General features: G+C 36.0%; 2 protein-coding genes across 4 annotated transcripts; one reads left to right on the top strand and one right to left on the bottom strand.

The window, feature by feature from the left end:
* Positions 1 to 1,647: 1,647 nt before the first annotated feature.
* On the bottom strand, positions 1,648 to 22,153 carry LOC124820675 (phosphatidylinositol 4-phosphate 5-kinase 9-like). 3 transcript variants are annotated; one of them, XM_088097538.1, is made up of 9 exons: positions 21,910 to 22,153; positions 19,509 to 20,890; positions 18,594 to 18,761; positions 12,218 to 12,383; positions 11,422 to 11,532; positions 9,082 to 9,269; positions 8,502 to 8,650; positions 2,780 to 2,945; positions 1,648 to 2,072 (listed from the first exon to the last, which is right to left on the bottom strand). In XM_088097538.1, exons 2-9 carry the CDS (start codon positions 20,756 to 20,758, stop codon positions 1,796 to 1,798), a joined length of 2,475 nt encoding a protein of 824 aa, XP_087953664.1. In that variant the 5' UTR covers positions 20,759 to 20,890; positions 21,910 to 22,153; the 3' UTR covers positions 1,648 to 1,795. The 3 variants fall into 3 exon arrangements, with proteins under 3 accessions (XP_087953664.1, XP_087953665.1, XP_087953666.1); XM_088097539.1 differs by lacking the exon at positions 21,910 to 22,153 and adding an exon at positions 21,794 to 21,810; XM_088097540.1 differs by lacking the exon at positions 21,910 to 22,153 and having other exon boundaries at positions 19,509 to 20,703; positions 20,854 to 21,634.
* On the top strand, positions 12,444 to 16,338 carry LOC148194265 (uncharacterized). Its single transcript, XM_088097541.1, has one exon. The coding sequence runs from the start codon at positions 14,024 to 14,026 to the stop codon at positions 15,026 to 15,028; it is 1,005 nt and encodes a 334-aa protein (XP_087953667.1). The 5' UTR covers positions 12,444 to 14,023; the 3' UTR covers positions 15,029 to 16,338.
* Positions 22,154 to 23,021: the final 868 nt, after the last annotated feature.

Raw genomic sequence — 23,021 nt, 5'->3', positions numbered from 1 at the left:
CGTTCGTTCGTCTTTGTCTTTGCGATGATCACCCTGTGGGTGGGAGCAGAACCAGAAGAGTTGCTAAAGGAAGCATTAGAAGAAGCACTGGAGGAAGAAGCTTATCCGAGTTAGAAGTTAAGACCGAGCCATAGAATCATTCGGTCAATAGTGGTCTGATAGTAAGGTGACCGTTCGCTTACTTTTTCTCTTTCGTTTTTGTTTTGACCGTTCGGTATAGGCTTTTTGTAACCCGTTCGGTCAGACTTTCTTTTGGCGTTCGGTTTTAATTTTCGAGTCTTTCTGTAAAGCCGTTCGGCCATAGTCGTACGTGCTCTTTTATTGTATGAATGAGCTGTAATATTACTAAATGTGATTATTCTATTATATAGTTTTAGACTGTATTTTTGGGATGTTACATCTATTGAGTACCATACATAATTGTAGTTGTGTCTATATGTTTTAAATATTTAAATGACTTTTTTTAAAAATAAAAATTACAACAAATAAAATATGATATTTAACGAGTTCAACTGTTGAGCAACGAAAAAGAGTTATTATTTAAATAAAACAAAATTGAAGATTAAAGAAAAAAGATAAGATCAATTTTCTAAGTTACTAATATATTAAATATATTTTTTTATTGAATTCTCAAAAGCGAACTGTTAGACATTCTTACATGACAAAAAAAACTATAAATAAAAATATTATAAACAAGTAAAAATGTTTAAATGTGTGTATTAGTAATGATTTAGTTTGATAAAATTAAAATTTATTATTTTTTTAAATGCAATACATTATTTGAAAAAAGCCACACAAAAGGAAAAAAAAATATGCAATTGAAGTTGTAATGAAAAATAAAGTATATGGGAGATTTGACAGAACTTAATAATATTGAATGAGTTAAACAATTGATAGGGATAATAAAATATTGTCTAAAGGGTTCTTCAAATAAAACAAAATAAAAGAAAAAAAAATAGTGAAAATCAGTTTTGTAGATTACTTAAAAAATTAAGAATGTAATAATTTAAATGGAAATTGGTCTGAGAATGGAAATCAGTACTCATGTCCAATTAATGTAATATTTCTCATTAAAATTGAGGCAGATTCAAATTATACTCACACGATAGATTTATTTATCGTCACTAATAAGACGTTACTATGTAACTCAAACCATTTAATTTTAAAACACAAGGCAATGATCATATATGATAATATGTTATTAAAACATCTCTAGTAATGTTTCTTACAAAAACACATAAATATTAACATATTTCATTTTTATTACTATAAAAAATATTTCAGTTTTGATATAAAGAATTTAATTTGATTAATTTTGTTTGACCTCTTATGGTGATTAAAGTAGTTGAACACATGTTTAGTTTTTAGTAAAGATCACATTTATTTATTAAAAAAATTAACATTGATATAATTAACCTTGAAGGAAGGAATTATTTTTTTTTTACATTGTAAATTTAAGTCATTGGTAATTACTTAAATGTTAATTATATAACATCAATTTTCTCTTTAATAAAACAACTTCTTATAAGACACACCTTTTGTTAAGCAACGGGTTAAACATCATGTACTTGAGATACTCTTGGATCATATAACACTGAATCGCTGTAAGGAATCAAACTAAAAAGACTAAATGAAAAATTAAAAGAATAAAAGATCAAATTTAAAACTTGACATACTTATAATAAACATATTCAAGTGAATTATACATACTAAAAAAAAAAAGTCAATTATAGAGCATGCACAAATGGTGGAAATGTGACAATTGTTCACTCTTTAAATCGATTGGTTACAGCACTTATCCTGCCATTTCATGAGGTGGGAACACTTTCTGAATAAAATCTAGGAAGCGACGTGAGTAGAATGTAGGGTCCACCGCCGAGATAGATAAAGAATCAAACTGAATAGATTTATATGCATGTTCAATCTTCTTAGTCATGTTGTACTCTTGCAATATGTCAATTATACCCAGGTAAAGTACGACGTCGTAAGCTTCATGGAACATTTCCATTTCCTCTTTCCCTGGAATCTGCTCTGCCCTCGCAGGCATGTTCACACCAAGCTGGATTTGTAGTCTGCATAACAAGTTCAAAAGTATGAAAAACCCTGATCAGCCTTTAAAATTCTAGTCCATCAATGTCAAATGAGCATGACAGAGGTTTAGGACGAATAAAGATTCCATCCGAGTATGTTAATAAAGATCAAGAATTCCAAATACTTTAATTTGTGGCATGACATTTATCAATCAGCTTTTAGCTTTTCAAATCACTTTTCGAACGCGATTGAGATAGATATTTGTTCCAAGCTGGGACTGCTTAATATTCATTCCCAGCTTGAGGGAGACTCTTAAGTATAGTTTTTTGTTATTTTTTCTGTTAGACCTCTGTTACAGATCTGTTATTCTTTTTCTTTTCGTTACTCTACATTGTATATATATATATATATACCTTCTATTATCTCACAATAACATAAAGAGCCTTCATTGATCATTCTTATTATTTCTTTTCTCTCTCCCGATTGCTATATTTGTTATTAATTAATTTTGAAACAGGAGCACGCATGCATCCTTTGGCAATGGCTTCATCATCCCAGTCCCACCACAATTATCCTTGAAGGTTGAAGTGTCAAACATCCCAAATTTTTCTATATTTTATGAAAATACAAGTGATAACGAATTGGGAGGTGTATGGATCAAACGAAAAATATAATAGAAGGACCACTACGATGTTGAAAATGATACATAACATTAGATAAACCAGTAAATCTCTTGAAGAAACCATACCTTGCAGTACCAGGTAGAAGTAGATCCACCTCCTCGTCACCAGCAGCTGAAGCTCTCAATCTGCTACCCCTAATGTGTGACCCTACAACAACGCTATCATCATCTGCACCTCGAGGGACCAGAACAAGACCTTGCGGATAATTGGATGCTTCATCCTCTAGAGGGTCTGTTAGTTGATCATCAATGAAAATTTGAAATTAGTCAGTTCCATTATTAATAACTCTAGTAGAAAGCAAGAATATAAATCATGTTGAAACTTGAAAGCATAACGACAAGACAAGACAAACAAATAGATAAGCTTATAAGGCTTTTTAAAATGGCGCGGTGCCTAACCATAGTACAGTAAAACTGTGATCATATGTCAACCAAATGAAGCACCTGGAAAGAACCACAATGTTGAAGGAAAAAAGAAGGAAGAAACAGTCACTGGGTTAAGAGTTGACTGAAAACGAGTCAGCGTGTTCAACTGGAATGACCAAGGACCTGGTTCCTTTCAGATGAACAAATCCAGGCCTAGTTTTAATACACTGGTCCAAATAATCGTGACTAACAGTTTAAGAAGAAAATCTAGACATAAGCCAAACCTATTATTGTAAATAGGGGATTATTTGGATAACAGTATCCATAATACCTCTATAATGATTACGATAAAATATTTTTAGAATCTTTAAATTCAGCATATTTTTGTTTCATTTAAGAGTTTGAGTGCCTCACGCTGGCAATCACGTCAACAATTGCATTGTCAATAGAATTGTCATGCACGGTCATCCGCCACCACTAGTATTGGCGCATATAGCCCACGCCCAAGCTTTAGTGAAGCCCACTTGCAGTTGCCGCCATGAACAGTGTCATCAGGACCTCCTAATTCAAGGGGTATTAATGTCCCATTTGGCTCCAATTTCAGTAGATCTAAGTCTTTTTATTCTTTTTCCAAACAGGTTCTTTTTGTTACTTCTTTGTTTCGTATATATTTTTTTCAATGTCTAGTATGAAGCCTATAAAGAGGAATGTGGTCGTTTGAAAACAATGGTTGAATCAATGAGTAAACCCTCTTATTGTATATCCTACTCATGAAAGGTAACAGTACATTCGACATTGTTAGTCCTGTATCTTAGTGTTTGGAAACATGACTCCAATCTTTTATGCCTTCAATTTGAATGTAAAAATCACTAGACAACAACTCGTTACAATTGCAAATGGTGATATTGCATCCATATGCAGATATGATAATATAACTTTAAAATTATCTATTGTCTTAAATAATGTTTTATATATCCCACAACTGTCCAATAATTTTATTTATGTACAAAAGCTAATAGAAGATTTGAATATTTTAGTAATTTTCTTTTTTCTTCTTATTGTGTGTTTCAAGATTTTATAATGAGACGATGATTTTAATTACTAAGGAGTGGGTTATATCTATTAGAGCCTTTACAATTGTACAGGTTCTCAATGAATTGTGTTTAATGCAGATCACACAGCACGTAATTATAGCATAATACAAAATGAATTATAATAAATCCACCTAATAATTAGGAATTATCATCCTAATTTCTCAAATTTATGTAACGCCTAATTTCCTAAAAATTTGTAACCGCTAATTTTATTCTAACACTCCCTTAATATGGAACATATGTACCAAGATTGTTACAAATAAAACATATGTACCAAGCTTGTTACAAATGTACTCAATCTGAGGGCCTCTAAGGAACTTGGTGAACATGTCAGCCAATTGATTGTATGAAGACGAAGACAATACTAAGATCACTTGTTACTCTGATCCAGATTAGGAAGGATCATCATCTTGAAGCACGGTCTGCCAGGTTGGAGCCCATCTGCCAAGTTGGAGCACGGTCTGCCAGGTTGGAGCCCATCTTCCAAGTTGGAGCACGGTCTGCCAGGTTGGAGCCCATCTGCCAAGTTGGAGCACGATCTGCCAGGTTGGAGCACCGAGTTGGAGTACACTCGGCCGGTTCGGATCACGATCGGCCGGGTTGGAGCACGGTCGGCCAAGTTGGAGCATGGTCAACCAAGTTGTTGCTCGGTCAACTGGGTTGGAGCACGATTGGTCGGGTTGGAATGATGAATGAAGTGCGGTGTTCGCCGAAGGAAGCCGGTCTTGATCACGGTGGTCATCGGAGGAAAAGGATGCTCGGTGACAGAGAAAAGGGGCACACAGTGGCCGATGGTGGACAGAGGCAGCGGACAGTGGACAATAGTGAAAGAGGGATTGTAGAGAACTGAAATTAGGAGAACGGAACTCAGATATTTAGACACAAGTGTTGAAAGACAAATTTTATGGTCACCAGTGGCACTGGCCATCGGCAGGCAGCAATGACAGTGGTTGAAGAAACTCAAAGAACCTACTCTTATACCACATAGAATTGTATATGTTTTAAATGAATTGTGTGTCTAATGCAGACCACACATGTATTTATAGCATAATACATAATCAATTATAATAAATACACTTAATTAAAAATCAATCATCCTAATTTTCTAAATTATGTAACACCTAATTCTCTAAAAATCTGTACCAGCTGATTTTATTCTAACAGAGCCCAAGGAACAAAACAAAACAAAGGCTACAAACCAACAAGCAATATTTAAAACATGGACATGTTCCCAAATGTGGCTTAATCATAGAAGACATAGATATCCCTCATTCAACCTTAATAAATCCTTGTTCCCTTGTTTGTTTACCAAAGAGATTGTTGAGTCTCTTAAATGTGACATCTATCAATAGTCAAAGCATCATCATGAAACATATCCCATTTTGGGGTAATAAGAGTAATTTCCCATTGACTTAACTCACTCTAATGTATGAGGACCTATTTAGAATACAATTTTAGAGAAAAATGGTTTGTTACTTTTATTGGTGATGGTACTCATCACATGGACACACTATGAAAAGTTTCAAGGTCTTTAAAATCTGTCAATTTTTTCCTTCTTGTCCAAAATCAATTTGGAAAAACTATCAATTTGTGAATCATGAATTTTTCAAATTTTTGGCTCATATGGTAATATTAATGAACTAACATGTGTAAACACTATAACAAAACGGGGTTACAAAAGGGAAAAATCATTATCTTTTAGAAGTAGCTAGAGCCTTGCTTTTTTTTTCCAAATGTTTGTTTCCAAAACCTATTGGGGAGAAGTTGTGTTAACTGTAATACCTTCTCAACAAGTTACTTTCCTATTTCTTAAATGACATTGGTCTTCATTCCTTCTTCTCCTCTAATGTCAAGTTTACCTTGTCTAGTTTTTGGATGTGTTATTTTTTATAACTCTCAATCCTAATTGCAATAAATTAGATCCTAGAGTTCTTAAATGTGTATTTATTAGTTATCCTTCTAACAAAAAGGGATGTCAATATTATCATCACTAGACTAATGATGGATGTCTCTTTCATGAAACAAAAGTTTTTTTTGCCAACCTTTGCTTCAGGGTGAGAAAGCACTTGAAGCAGATAAGTTCTTCTTATCATTATAATAATTGTCTTTGCAGAATGCACAAGATTTAAGTGATGACTACCACAGATGAGACCAAACCAACCCATGGTGAGGAAGAAGATCACAAACTCTGACAAAAAATTGTCAAAAAAAGGTAAGAAGAACACACTTTGAATTAGAAGCAAGAAGAGTTGTTTAGCTTGGAGGTTAGGAAAAAGATATTACAAAATGAGGATTCATCTCTTCCAAAGTAATTGATCTCCTCAAAGAATTAGATAAGTTAAGATGTATTAAGAAGTGGATTTAAGTCTAACTCAACCCCACAAAACCGGCTTGTATGGTGAGGTTTGCACCCCACTTATATATTATAATTTGACCTTATCTTTAGTCGATGTGGGACTTCCAACACACCCCCTTCACGCTGAGGTATAGACATCTCGAGCGTGAGAGTATAATTAATGGGTGGTCCGATATTGGCCCGACAACGGGTGGAACAGAATGCCCACATAAATCTTGCTATGAAAGGCTCCAACCTTGCTCTGATACCATATTAGAAAGTGGTTTTAAGCCTAATTCAACCCCATAAAACCGGCTTGTAAGGAGAGGTTTGCACCCTACTTATATATTATAATTTGGCCTTATCTTTAGTCGATGTAGGACTTCCAACAAGATGTGAACCTCAAGAGTTCCTATTGAACAAAATCATAAAATTGGAAGTAAAGAGATTTCTCCTATAGAAAAGATCCAACACGAGATATTAGTAGGAAGACTTATTTATTATGAGAACACATTGTTAATGCAATTAGTGTGATAAGTCAATTTATGCATGATCTAAGAGAAAGACATGCAACTAGTCGATAAATTCCTCACTACTTGAAGTCAAACCTTGGAGAAGAACTATTGTTCAAGAAAGAAGAAACTTTAACCCTAATGATAGATATTGATGTAGACCATGCAGGTTCTATTATTGATAGAAAATTAACCTTTTGGTATGTATGTTTCTTGGAGAAAGTATGGTAACCTTGAGAAGCAAAATAACTGATACAGTTATCTTGTTCTAGTGCAAGAATTAAATTTCGAGCCCTTGCTCAAGGTGTGCCTTCTCTAGATGAAAATCATACTAGATAAACTTAATAAAAATTGACATCCCTATGCAATTATATTGTACTTACAAATCATCCATGAGCATAGTATATAATCCAATACAACATGATAGGAGGAAACATATTGAAATTAACACACGCTTTATCAAAGACAATATTGACAAAGGTGTTGTAATTACAACCCTTGTTCCTATAGGACTTCATAAATCAAACATTTTCATTAAGGGGCTTCATCAAGTCAGTCTATAGGATCTTGTAATCAAGTTTGGAATGATCAATATTTAATTACCAACTTGAGGGAGAGTATTATAACTAGCAAATTATTAGGATAAAAATATCACCATAGTGATTACAAGAAAATATCTTTAGAATCTTCTCATCCATGGTAATATATTTTTATTTACTCGTTTTAAAAAGTTTGATTGTTACAAATAGTGTTAACGAAAATGTAATTGGTGGAATTGTTATCTATAAAATAATTATTTATTTCCTTACATAGCTCAAGTTCCCCTCAGGGCTCTTCCACATTAAGATATCCTCAAGTGGAAACAATTTTTAACCACAAGAATCTTAGCAGTGACTCTTGTACCATAGACTCTTGTCCCTATCACAACGAGACACGCTTTCTTGAGATCCCTATCAAAAAGACTTTTGATGCAAGGGATCCACAAACATAGGATCTATCACCCATTACATATTTTAGGTAGTCACCAAGACAAACTATCAACTCAAATACTACTTGCGCAATTTGATGGGGGGAAACAATGGGGGAGATTTTCAGCAATAAGCATAAGATAAAAAACACTAGAGAATTTTACACCACCTTCAACTTAAAACCTTTAGACTATAAAATTGTCAATAACAAGGTAGATGGACATTAGCCAATTTGGGATAAGAAAAGGAAGTTTCCAGAAATTGCCCTCATTTTCATCAGTTACCCTACCAAATGAAACTAGCCAATTTGGGATAAGAAAAGGAAGTTTATATCGTCTACTAGCCACATCAATAATTAGGGGAATAGAGCTATCTTTTTAGTCTCTCCGTTTCAGGTCATTAGTTTCATTCTGATGCATGAAAACAAAACTATCAACCCAAAAAAAGTATCAACCATACAAAGGAAAATAAAAAAAAAAACCATTTGCTTCTCAGATTGGATCAAACACCCACCTTCCTCTGCAAGAATTGCCAATCCATCTACAGTTCTACTTTGGTTGTGTGGACGTAGCTGCTGGGGTGCCCGATAATGAACACCAAGAAGGAGGCTGTAATCCATTATCTGTTGTAATTCCAAGAACTTGCTGTCAATTTCAATCTGCCTGCAATGAGTATGACCAACACTGTAAGGTATATTCCATTTTGAAACAAAGCGTGGCACATAATAATATTCTGGAAAACTCACTAGACAAAATTTTGGAATTCAAACAAACACAAGCAGTTCCTATTTTTATTAAGCTACAATACATCTATATGGGAAGGGAGGACAAAAAAACACCTGTTCCTTAAAAGTTGTATATATTCACTCTACAATATCAGAATGTGTCAACGATTCAACTGCACCGAAAGAGACATTTGCTTTATAAACCTACATGTACAAATTTAGAGATATACAATTTTTTTTTCTTTGCTTTTTAAACAAAGAGTAATTTATCCTCCTTTATCTTCATATTCCTAGCAATAAAAAATCTTTTATATAAAGAAGAAACATCAAGAAAATGAAAAATTAAAGAAAATAAATAGTATCACTTACTTCAATAAAGACTCCCGCCAAGATGGTTCCAAGTAAAAGCAGTAATTCAGATCCAAATCTTTAAGGGTAGTGTTCTCATCAATTTCTATCTTATCAGAAGAACGTCCACACGATGAACCTTTCAAATCATATCTCCTATGGATCCTTAATTCTGTGCAGAACATATTTCCCATCACAACAAAGCGAAACTGCAAAAGAGAGAATTATGTATCAATATTAGCATTCTAATTAAATAAAATGTAGATTATTAAGTCATTTAGAATGAGAGATGTTAAGTCATGACAGGTTCAAATATTTGATGAGGTGTATTTTCTTTGTGAAAATCTTGTCCTTATGGCATTTCAGAATTGGAAGTATTAAAATACAAGTTTGTTAAGAACATGAGGCCTATTACTGAAGTGTAGTAAAGAAGAAATACAAACAAAATAAACCCAACTGACTGAGCACTCAAACAACTAGACAGTTTGTGTATAAATAGCAATGTTATTACTGTAGTAGCAGGTTTCTTGAAACTCATTTTGGGAGAGTGTTGAGACTCCTAAATTCTTGAAACTCCTGTGTTTTTTCACTCTATTCTCTTTATCTCTACCTCTGTATTGTGTTGTAAATTCTTTTAATTTTTGGTACCAGTTGTCTCAATTGGTATCAAAGCTCCAATCTTGGAGTTGTGTTCATCAAGAATTAACACAAGTGAGGCATGTAGAGGACTTCAATAAGTGAAAAGAAAATGGAAGGAAGAATGGAAATTGTAGAGAAAATGCTGGAATCTGAATCAGAATCGAGATTCTAACAGAGACATTGTGAGGGATATAAAAATGATGGAAAACATAGTTCAGAAGATGGATAATCAGATGCAGAGGGTAAGGAGGCTTGAAGAACAACAAATCAAAGACAAGAAGTGATAAAACAGAGTCAGAAGCAGAGAGGGTTTAGATTGGAGTTCCAAGATCACTGGAAAAGATTGGAGATACCTTCCTCTAGCAGAAAGGAAGGTGTGCATGGATGAGCCCATAAATTGGAGGGATACTTCCAAATTAGAGGAGCATCAGAGAAAGACAAGACGGAGGCAGTATTGGTTTATTTGGAAGGATGGCACTTAGTTTGTTCCATGATGAGAATCTTGCAACCCAAGTTCAATTTGAGAGGTTTTCAAGAATTCCGATATGGACAGAGGTGGACCGTGTGTTGCAGCAATTTCAAGAAGTGTTCCAACCCTCTGAAGGACTCCCACCAAAAAGGAGGCCAGATTATGCAATCCACTTGAAGGAGGGATCAACAATTCCTAACTTGCAATCATATAGGAATCAATGGCTTATTTATGTTGTACTGCAGGAACTAAACCAAAGGTTTGGCCAGATGTATTAAGTTGGGAAGAGTTTTGTTTTGGTTCAACACTACATACAATGTGTCCAGTTCAATGACAACTTTCAAGCATTGTATGGACACACTCCACCTTGTTGAAAGGGACAACCATTCCTTCAAAAGTGAAAGAGGTCAACAAGTTAACTCAACGATGTGATGAGTTGTCAAATGATTTTAAGTCACCATTTTTTAAGGGCCCTAGACAGTATGAGAATGCAAGCTAATAAGCATAGGAGAAGTAAAAAGTATACTGTGGGAGATTGGGTGTTTCCCAAGTTATAGCCCTATAAGATGCTCAGGCTGGCTAAAAGACCTAACTAAAAGATGTGTCCTCGCTTTTATGGCCCTTTTCAGATTTTGGATAGAATTGGTCAAGTAACCTATAAGCTAAATTTACCGGGTGATAGCAGGATTCACCTGGTTTTTAATGTGTCTCTCCCAAAGAAGGCAGTCAGCTCACTGCAGCTTATTCAAACTCTACCCCTGACCTTAGCAGATGATATGGAGCTCCAGGTTCAACCATCAAATGTGTTGGATATCAGACAGGAAGCAATGGGTGATTTAAAAGTTTTGATCAAATAACACAACCTCCCTCCTTGTGAAGATACTTGGGAGGCAGCATCTACTCTACAAGGTGGATCCTTTTCGGGAGGTATTGTTGTCGGGAACATGAGGCCTATTACTGAACTGTACTCTAGAATAAATTATAACAAAGCAAACCTAACTGATCCTCAAGTCAACCAGTTAGGCAATTATAGAAGCAGGTTTTAGAAACTCATTGAATAATGAGATTCTCAAACTATCAGTAATCAATACAATTCACAGTTCATTCTCTATCTATATTCTCTCTTGACAGCTACCTCTGTATTGTGGAGTTAATTCTTTTAATTTTTGGTACCAGTTGTATCAAAGTAGATGTGATAGTAAGTAATTGAAAAATACTAAAAATTGATTCAGGTGCAGAAAAATGTATATTACCTTTTGACCACTGGAAGGTATAATCCTGTGCAGACCAAAAAATTTTGTGATAAGCGTATTATCATACGTCTTCACATGATGATGATAGTCAGGAAGCATTCTAAGAAGAACCTACATTTCAAAATTTAATCAATACAATCTGTATTCTATAGTCAAAAAGAATAGTAGAGAAGAGCAAGTGAACACTAAAATATCATTATTAAGCAAGAAAGCATATGCTCCAAGACTTTATTCAACATTCAATAAGTGTTTGGACAAGCATAAAATATCATACACAAATCAAACAAAAAAGAGAGAATTCTTCAGGAAAAAGTACAAAAAATCAAGAATGAGGTAAAGATGTCAAGTTTCTCGGCGTATCAGAAACTCGGACTCCTTTGAAACAGTCACAATTAAATTAATCAGACTGTGTTATGTAACTTACGTTTTACGAGTGCTTATGTGTGTATAGATGTAATATTGTTTTATTTGAACCCTATTATTGATATTTAATCCTGCGTTTAGCATACTTTTATAATTTGTCACATTTTAACCATCTAGTGATGATGTCATCATCAGCCCTTGTTCCAAGAGCGTCACTGATAAGAGATAACAATCCCAAAGCCAAACAGGTTTATTATGGCTATTAGATGCAGATTTCCACTAATGGCAACCTGAATATTTGTATAGGTACAAACTGTATAATGTATTTTGAACTACAAAATAGAGCCAGTAGAAACAAGCCCCCAAAACAATTATAGATATCTGTAACTGTAATAAATGCTAACAAAGAAGATCCAGATAAAATTAAAATTACCTTCACTTCAGATCTACGCAGTGTCTTAATCATGAATCGATCATCCTGAGACAGGAAAAAGACACTACCACTTTTTCCTGGGGAAGAAAGTTCCCTCAGAGCATCATTTCCACAAATGGACATCATATAGTCAGCAGCATCAATCTTGAACAACTCTCTCAAATTCCTGCAATAGCCACAAGGTCATATATAACAATCACAAGTAAAGTGAAAGGAAAACAGAAAGGAGAAAAAGAAAGTTGTTAACAGTGGTTCCAAACTACGTATACAAACTGTTGTTAGTAAGATATTAAGTATACTACTAGAAACTTTTAGAAGCTGTTAGAAGAGTTTAGAAATCTCAATGTAATTATTACTACAGGATTAGAGTTCTCTATATATAAAAGTTGATGTTTTGTTTTAATGAATCAATTGAATAAGAATCTTCTTTCATTCAGATTAATCCTTTCAAGTTGATATCAAAACTCCCAATCTTAGGAGTTCTACTTCTGCATTTCTTCTTTACCATCTTAGTTGCAGTTCCTTTTAGGGTTGCCTAAGGTGCACCCATTTCCTCCAATTATTGGGGTTACTTGAAATTCACCCAACTTGCGGTTTTGTCACTCCTGCTCCCCGTTGTTGCCATCCACCAGAGCCATTGCTATCGGAGTTGTTGCTGCAGCTGTCTCCAGAACCATTGTTGGACCTTTTGCCACAGCTAGCAGTGCTGCTGTCATTGCTGCCATTGTCAGAGCTTTCTGTCTTACTGTTCTGTTTTTATTTAGGATGGGGCTAAGGAATCCCTATGTTTTTTAGCATGACAGCTCCATTAAGCAATGTTGATCTTCTGAGTTTAGATTCTTAAAATCCTAGCAAGACTCCTTCATCCTCTTCAATTGAACAAGGAATACAAGCACTGCATGCTGAAATTGAACATCTAAAATCCCTCATGGTGACTATCAGTAAGCCACCTTTTGGTACTTGCTCTATCTCTTTTAATGTTTCTAAAACTTTATGTAAGGACTCTTTGGGTTCTGGACTCTAGTGCGACAGACCATATGACTCCTCCTTCATCTCTTTTAACTCATTTGTTTCTCTTCCTACTAACCACATTACTGTTGCCAATGAGACTCATATCCCAATAACTTGACATGGTAAGGTTTGTCTTTTGTCATCTCTCACCCTTAAAGATGTCTTTTATGTTCCTAAACTTTCAAATAATCTTATTTCTATTCAAAATTACCTAGGACCTAAGTCATTTTGGAACCTTTCTTTCCACTCATTGTGTTTTTTAGGATCCTGCTACAATGGGACGATTGTGGATGTCAAGAAAGAGGGAGGGTTCTATTGCTTTAATAACTAGGGAACTAAGGATAGTATCAGTACACAAACAGGTACCTCTTGTCTCCAATTTGAGTCTTGTTAGGACTTAGAGAGTATAGGAAAGGAGAAAGGGAAACAGAACACTTAACTGTTAATTAGTTAAGTGAGGGGGCAGGAAAAGGCCTATATATTAGGACCCTTTATTGTTTCAGTTAGCCAGTTGAGTAGTTTGTATGTGTAGACCGGTCTTGGCACCAGGTGAAGGAGATTAAGCTCCTAAGATACAGTGTAATCTTGATTCTTTTGTTGTGAATACCAATCATACTCTTCTTTCTTTTCCAATTCTCGACTGTGGTGTTTGAGTAGAGATAAAGCTGGTTAGGAATTCCTTTCAGAATCCCTAACAAAGTGGTCCGACCTGCCGGTGAAGGATCAAGAAGTAATCGAGAAACTGCCGAATTCCCATTTGGAGAGGGGTGTCGGATTCTTGGGGAAAGGAGCGTGATGGAAGGAAGAGACAATTCTTGGGAAAGGAGGATCAGCGAACAGAAAAGGGAGCTAGCAGAATGGAAAAACAATATGCAAGAAATGCGGCAGGAAACTAGAGAACTCTTGCGAGTTCTTGGAGGAAGGGTGTGGACCCAGGAAAAGGGATTAGAAGGCAGTCCAGGGTCTGTAGATGAAGATCAACATTCTGTTAACGAGAATCAGAGGAGAAGGGAATGCTCGGAGGAGGAACTGGATGAAGACCGAAGAGACGTCCAACCTAACCGGGGAAAAAGGGTAGAACTACCCACTTTCGAAGGGTTTGATCCGTTGGGGTGGGTCTCTAAGGCAGAGACGTTCTTCGAGTTGCAAGGGGTGGCAGAGGAGGAAAAGGTGCGCCTAGCTGACATCGGTATGGAGGGGAGCGCTGGCTACTGGTTCAGAGCCTGGAAGGAGAAAGCCAAGAATCGTTCTTGGGAAGGTCTGAAGGGGGCAGTGGTGGTGCTATTTGGAGAACGGAACGGGGGTACCATCTTTGAAAGGGTGGCGGCCAATAAGCAGTCGGGAACTGCGGAAGAATACTTCCCAGCATCGAACGTGAACGATCGTACAATCAAAACGGTCTACCAGTCATTGGCCGAGCAATCCGAGGCCATAGAAGACCAGTCGTCTTGGGGACGAACAAGCGGTGAGGTGACACGGTCGGAGGCTGAGGCCAATCACCCAAGCCGATCGGGAGCTGCCAAGAGTGTGGGGTCAGTTTGGAATAGGCACGGTCTGCCAGGGAACCGAACGGTATTGGTCATTAAAGAACGAACGGTTGCATGCAGGGGGGAGGAGCCAAACGGCATAAAGATATGGAGAAGAGAACCGCACGGTAGAGGACTATTGGATCCGAACGTGAGAAGACCGGAACCGAACGTGAGGGAACAGCTGGAACCGAACGGTCTGCCAGGGAACCGAACGATATTGTTCAATAAAGAACGAACGGTTGCATGCAGGGGGAGGAGCCGAACGGCATAAAGATATGGAGAAGAGAACCGCACGGTAGAGGACTGCTGGATCCGAACGTGAGAAGACCGGAACCGAACGTGAGGAAACTAATGGAACCGAACGGTCGAGGACTGCCAGAACCGAACGGGAGAGGATTGCCGGATCCGCACGGGAGAGGACTGCCGGACCAGAATGGAAGAGGACGAGAGGAACCGAACGGTCTTATAGCTACAGTAAAAGGCCGAACGGTTTTACACTCAAAACGGTCTCCTAGTCAATGGTCGAACGGTCTTACAATTAGATTCAAAGGCCGAACGGTCTTACAGTCCAAACAACCTCTCAGTAATTGGCCGAACGGCCTTACCATTAGAATGAAGGATGAGGAGGGAAAGGTGGATGGAAGAATCAATGCCCGGCAGAGAAGGACAGACTTGGTGAAGAGGTGGACCAGCGAACAAAAGAAGGGTCTTGCCGTTCGTAAGGCACCTGCACAGAGGAGAGAACTTTTTGAAGCTTTGAAAGACATCGAAGACCATTTCCTCACAGCTTATAATTCTGGAAATGAGGTGACCAGAATGCTGGAAGCTAATAAAATCCAAGAAGGATGGAAGTTATTGGAGGAAGAATTGCCACCACCCAAACCTCCAGACCTGAATTGGAGGGCAGTTGCCAAAGGATTCCATTCATATGAGTACACGATGATGAAGCGGATCAAGGAAATCAAATCTCACGTTTCCAACCTTGAGGACAAGGTTGATCTTCAAGGAGGGAATAATGTTAGGACTTCGAGAGTATAGGAAAGGAGAAAAGGGAAACAGAACACTTAACTGTTAATCAGTTAAGTGAGGGGGCGGGAAAATGCCTATATATTAGGACCCTTTATTGTTTCAGTTAGCCAGTTGAGTAGTTTGCATGTGTAGACCGGTCTTGGCACCAGGTGAAGGAGGTTAAGCTCCTAAGATACAGTGTAATCTTGATTCTTTTATTGTGAATACCAATCATACTCTTCTTTCTTTTCCAATTCTCGACTGTGGTGTTTGAGTAGAGATAGAGCTGGTTAGGAATTCCTTTTAGAATCCCTAACAAGTCTTCTCAAATTTGGCTTCCTCATTGTGATCTAGGACATACCTACTTTTATGTTGTAAAGTCTATGTTTCCTTCCTTATTTTCGGAAGAGTTTGTTGAGTAATTTAAATGTGATGTATGTCAACTTGCAAAAACACCATTGTACCACATATACTACTAGCAATACAAAGAGTGTTCATCCTTTAGACTTAGTTCACTATGATGTTTGGGGGCCCTGCATCAAACTCAAACTCTAGTATATTGGTTCTAAATTATTCATAAATTTTATAGATTATTGTACCCATGTTACATGGATTTTCTTCGTGAAAGAAAAATCTAAAGTTTGTAACTTATTCATCAAATTCTTCCATATGATAAAAACACAATTTCTAAAGTTAATTAAACGTTTGTGTTCTAATAATGGGAGAGAATAAGTAAATGATTATATGTCTAAATTCCTTTTCGAAAATGATGTTGTTCATGAATTCACATGTGTTAATACACCACTAATGGCATTGCTGAAAGAAAATTAGACATCTTGACACGAGCACTTCTTTCCCAAATGAATATTCCTAAATCATATTGAGGAGAGGTTGTCCTCATTGTTGATTAACTAATTAACCAATTACCTTCTCGAGTCCTAGATGGTCTAATAAACCAATTACACTTGGAGCCCACTGTTAGGTTACTAGATCGAGGAATCCAAGAACACCACTGCAAAACATCCAAACTCACTGAAAAGATCTTGTATTATTGATTATAGGCACCAAGAACAGCAAGAATGCCTCCAAGGAACAATGTTCCTTTCACACGGATGCCAATGATCCTGTCAACAATTCTCTAAAACATCCAAAAACATCCCCTACCTAAAAAGACCCATCCTACTATATCAAGGAAGTATCACTCAACCTAACAACCCAACTAACAACTAATTTTTAATTTGTTTCCTCCTATCATACACACTATATCCTATCATTACACACCGCTGCAGAACAACCTTGTCCTCAAGGTTGGAATAGTGAAGCTTGATCCAATGGCTCATCTTCATCATGGCTCATCTTCGTCAACTTGTAATCATAAGAAGGAAACCCACTGGCTACTGCCCGCCAATTCAGGTCTAAAGGCTTGGGTGGTGGTCGATATGACTCCTTTTGTTCCCTTAATGATAAGAACTGCTTAGATCCAAAAGACTTGGAAAACTGACTTCTTGCACGGCTCAAAAATTCTCTAGCATATCTTTGCGACAGCTCTCGTTTTCTCATTTCTACTTCTAAATCTTCCAGAATTACTTGGCCATATCCATAAAGCACAAGTGTCGCAGTATGCTCTGAAACTGTTTGCATTGCTTCCATTATTGAAGTTTCTTTCCTACCATCTTTACGTTCCTCCATTGTGAGTAATTCAAGACGGCTAGTTAAAAACAACTCTACAAGAAAACCAAAAATTCCTTTGTGGCCATTGATAGAAGCAAGATCTATAGGTGTTATAACATCAGGAAATTCAAGATATGGATTTGTAACTGCTATAGTGGATGAACCCCTGGACACCAGGGCCTCAACTGGATTGCTCCCTGACCCCACTATTTTAACCCCAGGCCTCAACAATTTTGCTCCCTCCTCATCTGGTTTACTACTCTGCAGATCTATCTTCCTTCTTCTCTTCATCATTACCTACGTACTCTCCTTCTTCAGAGAATTTCATGCCTTTCTTGCTATTTTGCAGACTATCTTTCTTAGCATCCAATCCCGTTTTTCCCTCTTTCTTTCCTTTCATGACAAATTTCTCACTTCCTTTTGATCCCCTTTCATGTTTTATGCATTCCTGCAGCATGTCTTTCTTTTCTTGGACGATTTCTCTTATTTCTTGCACATTGTCTTTTTTTTCTGTCATGGCTCTTCCTTGTTTGTTGGCCCCTTTCTCCAAAGTATTTACTCTTTCTTCCATCACCTCCTCAGACTCGTCCTTCCTTCCCCTTCTTTCCTCATTCACCGACCCTTGACTGCCCTCTGAATTCTTGTCTAAATCCTTGGAGTTTTTCATAAAATCTCTGAACATCTCCTTGAGTTCTTGATGACCCTCTTTTAGTTCCTCTATCACCCTTTCTACTGCGCTAATTCTTCCTTCCATTATTTTCCCTTTTCTGGATCTAGTAGGTCAGACCAAATTAATAGAACCTAGCAACCCAACTAACAACTAATTTTAATTTGTTTCCTCCTATCATACACATTATATCCTATCACCCACCCTAAAAAAGAAGTATTAAAAAACATCAAGTATCATATACTTCTCGATATGACATTTAGGCATCCCATAATACTCAAATCCCTATCAGATTATTGAACTAGGTGCTCGAGATATGAATATTATAAACACATCTTCAATAGATACACAATACACTAATAATAGAGTAATTCTAGACCCAAAAGCTGCATATAAAAAACAAAATTTTGTTATATGCATGCCTAGGGAATACAAGAAGGATACATTGGCCTCGAAAAAGAAATAAGCATAAACAAGTGTCAATACTTACCTGAACACCATAGGGCAGTAATCTTTCCATTTAAAACCCTCTGACTGATGAGGAGGTGTCAATTGAGAACCTTCTTTAGGAAAATTCATCCAAAAGCTTGCTCTAGGACCAAAATCTGATGCTCGAACTTCTCGCCTCTGTATTGGTGTAATCTTTCCCACAGTATACCTAGCCATATTGAACCCGTTTAGACATTAATTATTTTAAAATCCAAGCAAAAGCAATAGTGGGTAGTGCAGTGTAACATTTTTTCTACTAAAGTAGGTAGATTAAGTGCTTTTATTGTTTAAGGTTACCGCTTGAGCCATCATGCATCGATAGAAGTAGGAAATAATATTCGTCTAAGTTCTAGAAAAAATTTGTGAAATATAACTAAGAAGCAAACATTTGTTACTGAGGTAAAATCTTTCAATTGTCAAGTAATTCCCAATATCAATGGAATTCCTTTTCTCTGGTATGTGGGAAAATTCCGAAAAATAATTATTTATTTAGACAAGTACTAAAAAAATTTGTCACTTGACTAGTAATAATTACAGATGTACAAAGAGTATTTGGTTTTGATGATTAACCACTTCAGCATTTCATCGTTTCTAAACTGAAATATTTTACCAAAATGACATTTGTAATTTTATCTATTTTCAATAATCACGTTTATTTTCAGAGGAAAAACTGACCACTAACATGATTGATAAATACAAAACCCCGTCCATTTGAAAATTCTCACTTACAACAAAATGAAAATTCTAATCAGACATCTCCGTGCCTGCCTCGACTTCTTCCAACATGGATCCAGCTTTTTTGGTTTTTTTGTGGAGTAGCAAAAAGAATTTCAGCAATAAAAACAACAGAGCATTCTTAAATTTATTACAACTAAACATTCATGCGAGTGCAAAAAGTCAAGGTAGTGCCCTTTACCTTATTCCAAGCTGCAAACTAAGCATCAGATCATAGCTCCTGTGACCTTTAATGATCGCTTCACCAGGTCTTTTAATTTCTTTGGCAAGTTTTTTCTGAAGCTGTTTTGCCTTTCTAGACATTGATGAAAATTTATTATTTAAAACTAACTCGCTTATTAACACACCTTGCATGTACTCGCGTTCCAAAATTGGGACTTTATCTCCATTTTCAGCGATAGAATCTGTTGATCCTAGTTTTGAATCGTTTCCAATCACTTTCTCAATAGATACCTCAAGACTCCAGCGCCTTTCAAGAGAAATATTTTTGCTGCGAGATTGTTCCAGATTTAACAGGTTTCCTTTGGCCAGCTTATCAGATGAAACACTACTCAATCTCCGACTCTCACCAACCTTGACATCTCCCATATCAACTGAAGCAGCATGATGAATATGTACCTGTTTCTGTTTTCTCAGATCTGGCAACAGCCCTCTTTTTCTCAATGCATTGAGATATATTTCTTGTGCAGATGGAAGACAGCTACCTTTTGGATAGAAGGTTCCTTTGCCATCTTTTAGACCCCGTGTCCAAGTCCCAACATAGCAGCCTCCATCACTCCATGTATATACCCCAAGCCCGTGCATCATCCCATTTAGCCAGCTCCCTTCAAATGAGTCCCCACTTACCCAGGTGAGAGTTCCTTTCCCTGACATTCTCCCACCTTTCATATTTCCCAAATATACATTCCCATTGGCCCACGTATACTTGCCTGGACCCTCCGGTGTTCCTTGGATCCAAGAGCCTTCAAAGATATCTCCATTTGGATAAACTTGATAACCCAACCCATGTTTAAGATTTAATCGCCACCGACCATTGTAGGTCAGATTATCCGGACCAATATACGTTCCCGTACCATGAATATAGCCACCTGAGAACTCACCTTCATACATTACTCCAGAAGGCCATTGTATTTTCCCAAATCCATTTCTCATCCCCCGTCTCCACTCACCATCATATACACAACCATCTGACCATACATACTTACCCTGACCCTCTGGAATGTTACCAAGAAGGGACCCACAATATGACTCTCCATTAGGAAGTGCGAGTTCCCCAACTCTAAATCCAGCAACTTCAGAGGAATGACCAGCTTCACCGTTTGTCAATATAGATACACGGTCTATTTCAGAAATGGCATCAAGAGATTTTGTTCTCTCTGCACAAGAAAGTGCTCCATCCAAATTATCAACTGTGGCCACAGGGCCAGACATGCATAATGATCAAAAGGAATATTTCCTTATAGAATTATAACTATCCCGAATTCTCAACAGCTACAAGACAAGAGGTTGCATATAGGAAATCTTACCAAGAGTTTGACCCTTGAAACTCTTCGTCCTTTTTGACTAGTGAAGAGGAGTCAGACAAATAAAACAAATTAGATATATGTCAATAAACAAACAAACCTGAAAAGATCCACATTCATGTCAGGTAAAAAAGGGGACAAACAATAGTTATAAAGAGCCTAGGAGAGAACTTAATAGAGTATAGAAAGAGGCAAATTTAAATCTAAAAAAGCAGGGACAAATACCCTACTTCCTTCAAAAAAATTGCCATTAAACAGACACCACAACTACAACAATATAATTTCAAAAGAAGAATTCGAAGTTGATAAAAGTTAAAAGAACCAAAGAAAAATGAAATGCAAAATATGCATACATAAGATGGAAGGACAAACCTTAGCATAGGAAACTAAACTTTCAAACTGCAGAAAGTCTTAAAATTGAACATTTTACCACATTCAGTTTATTTTGCAAATTAAAACAATACTAAGTACAACAACAAAATAGAGTAGGTGTAAGTAGATGAGTTAAAAAAAACAGCAGAGAAAATGCCCAAAAAACAAAAAGAGTTGTTGAAATTAGACTCTGTTCATGTCCATCAGGATTGAAAAACCTAAACTTTAAACATCATCGCAAAGTCAATTAATAAGTGCTATTTCCAATTTCTTATGACAACCCTACTATAACATCCAAACTCATAGCTCAACCAACCAGTTTCTGAAAAATTATGCACACCTTCAATTTCAAAACATACAAACAAACACTCCCAAGATAATAGAGAAATAGTTAACAAAATCAAACTATTAGACGATTAATTCCAAGGTCCTTATTTCTTATGGGAAAAAAAAAACCTTTTATCACATAATAACATACTTAATTTCCTTGAAATCAATATAGCAACCTGAACTGAACACTGGAAAAAAGCCACAAGCAACAAACAAGCAGAAGATAATAACCAATTCTCACTTGTCACACACTAATGACGATAAGCGATTCCACATTACGCACAGACACATCAAACATCCATAACAGAATTTAATAGAAACAGAGAGAGAGAGAGAGAGAGAAAAAAAAAAGAGTACCTTGAAAGTGAAAGAATAGGAAAGAAAATGAAGTCAAGTGTGTAGGTGATGAAGACAAGGAAAATTAAAGAAGTGGCAGATAAGGGTTGTTTGGTCCAATAATTTAAGCTTAGTTTCCACTCTCCAAAACTTGGTTTTCTGAGAAACGCGATGGGTAGAAAAGTAACACTGTTGATTGATCGGATCTCTAACACAAACTCTTTATTTTTTAACGCTGACGCTTTGTCTTATGTTCAGGCAAAGAGATGATGAGATGGGAAGCACTTTATTCTAATTCCAAGCTAACATTTTTGTGCAATTAAATATCCCTATAAGTTGCTGTATGATATCGTAGTTGAATGCGATGTATCCCATATGGCGTGGCTGGTAAAAAGACAAAATTGTCCGCGCTGGGTTGGAGGGTAGTTAATTAGTGGATATTAAACGGATATTTGTGTACAGTAATAATTGAGTTTGTTACTCACAAACAGAAGCTTTTGAACAAAAAGATTCTCTCAAGTGTTTAAAATTCAAATTTTCTTATCCAGAACCTATTTTCCAAAGTTATACTTCTTTTACTTTTTATAATATAATTATTTTAAAAACATAATTGTTAAGTGATTTTTTTTAGAAAGAACCGTATTTTTAAATATTTTCTATAAAAGGTCATTCTTATTTATTTTTATTTATTTATTATATTTATAATTTCTACAGAGTCTTTCTTATTATTTTTATTATTTTTCTCTTATATATTAATTTAATCAATTTATATATTATTAACCTATTATATACTTATATATAAAAAAAAACTAACCATTTTTATATACAATTTTTATTTTTATTTTATCTTTTATAATATAATTATTAACTGGTTTTTTTAAACATATAATTGTTAAATGATTTTTTAGAAATAACCATTATTTTGAAATATTTTGTATAAAACTTTCACATATTTTTCTTTTTTTTTTTGTTTCTTTATTCTATTTGTAACTTATACTACTAACATTGACATACTCTTACTATTCTGATTGTTCTTTTCTTATATATTAACTTAATTAATTTATATAGATTATTAACTTATAATATAATATAAATATTTAGAAAATACAAACACATTGGCGCAATAATGTTTG

This window comes from Vigna umbellata, chromosome 8 (genome assembly GCF_029865625.1).
Source record: "Vigna umbellata cultivar VRB3 chromosome 8, Vumbellata_1.0, whole genome shotgun sequence".
Taxonomy (NCBI): Eukaryota; Viridiplantae; Streptophyta; class Magnoliopsida; order Fabales; family Fabaceae; genus Vigna; species Vigna umbellata.
This window is presented reverse-complemented; position numbering and strand designations above follow the sequence as displayed.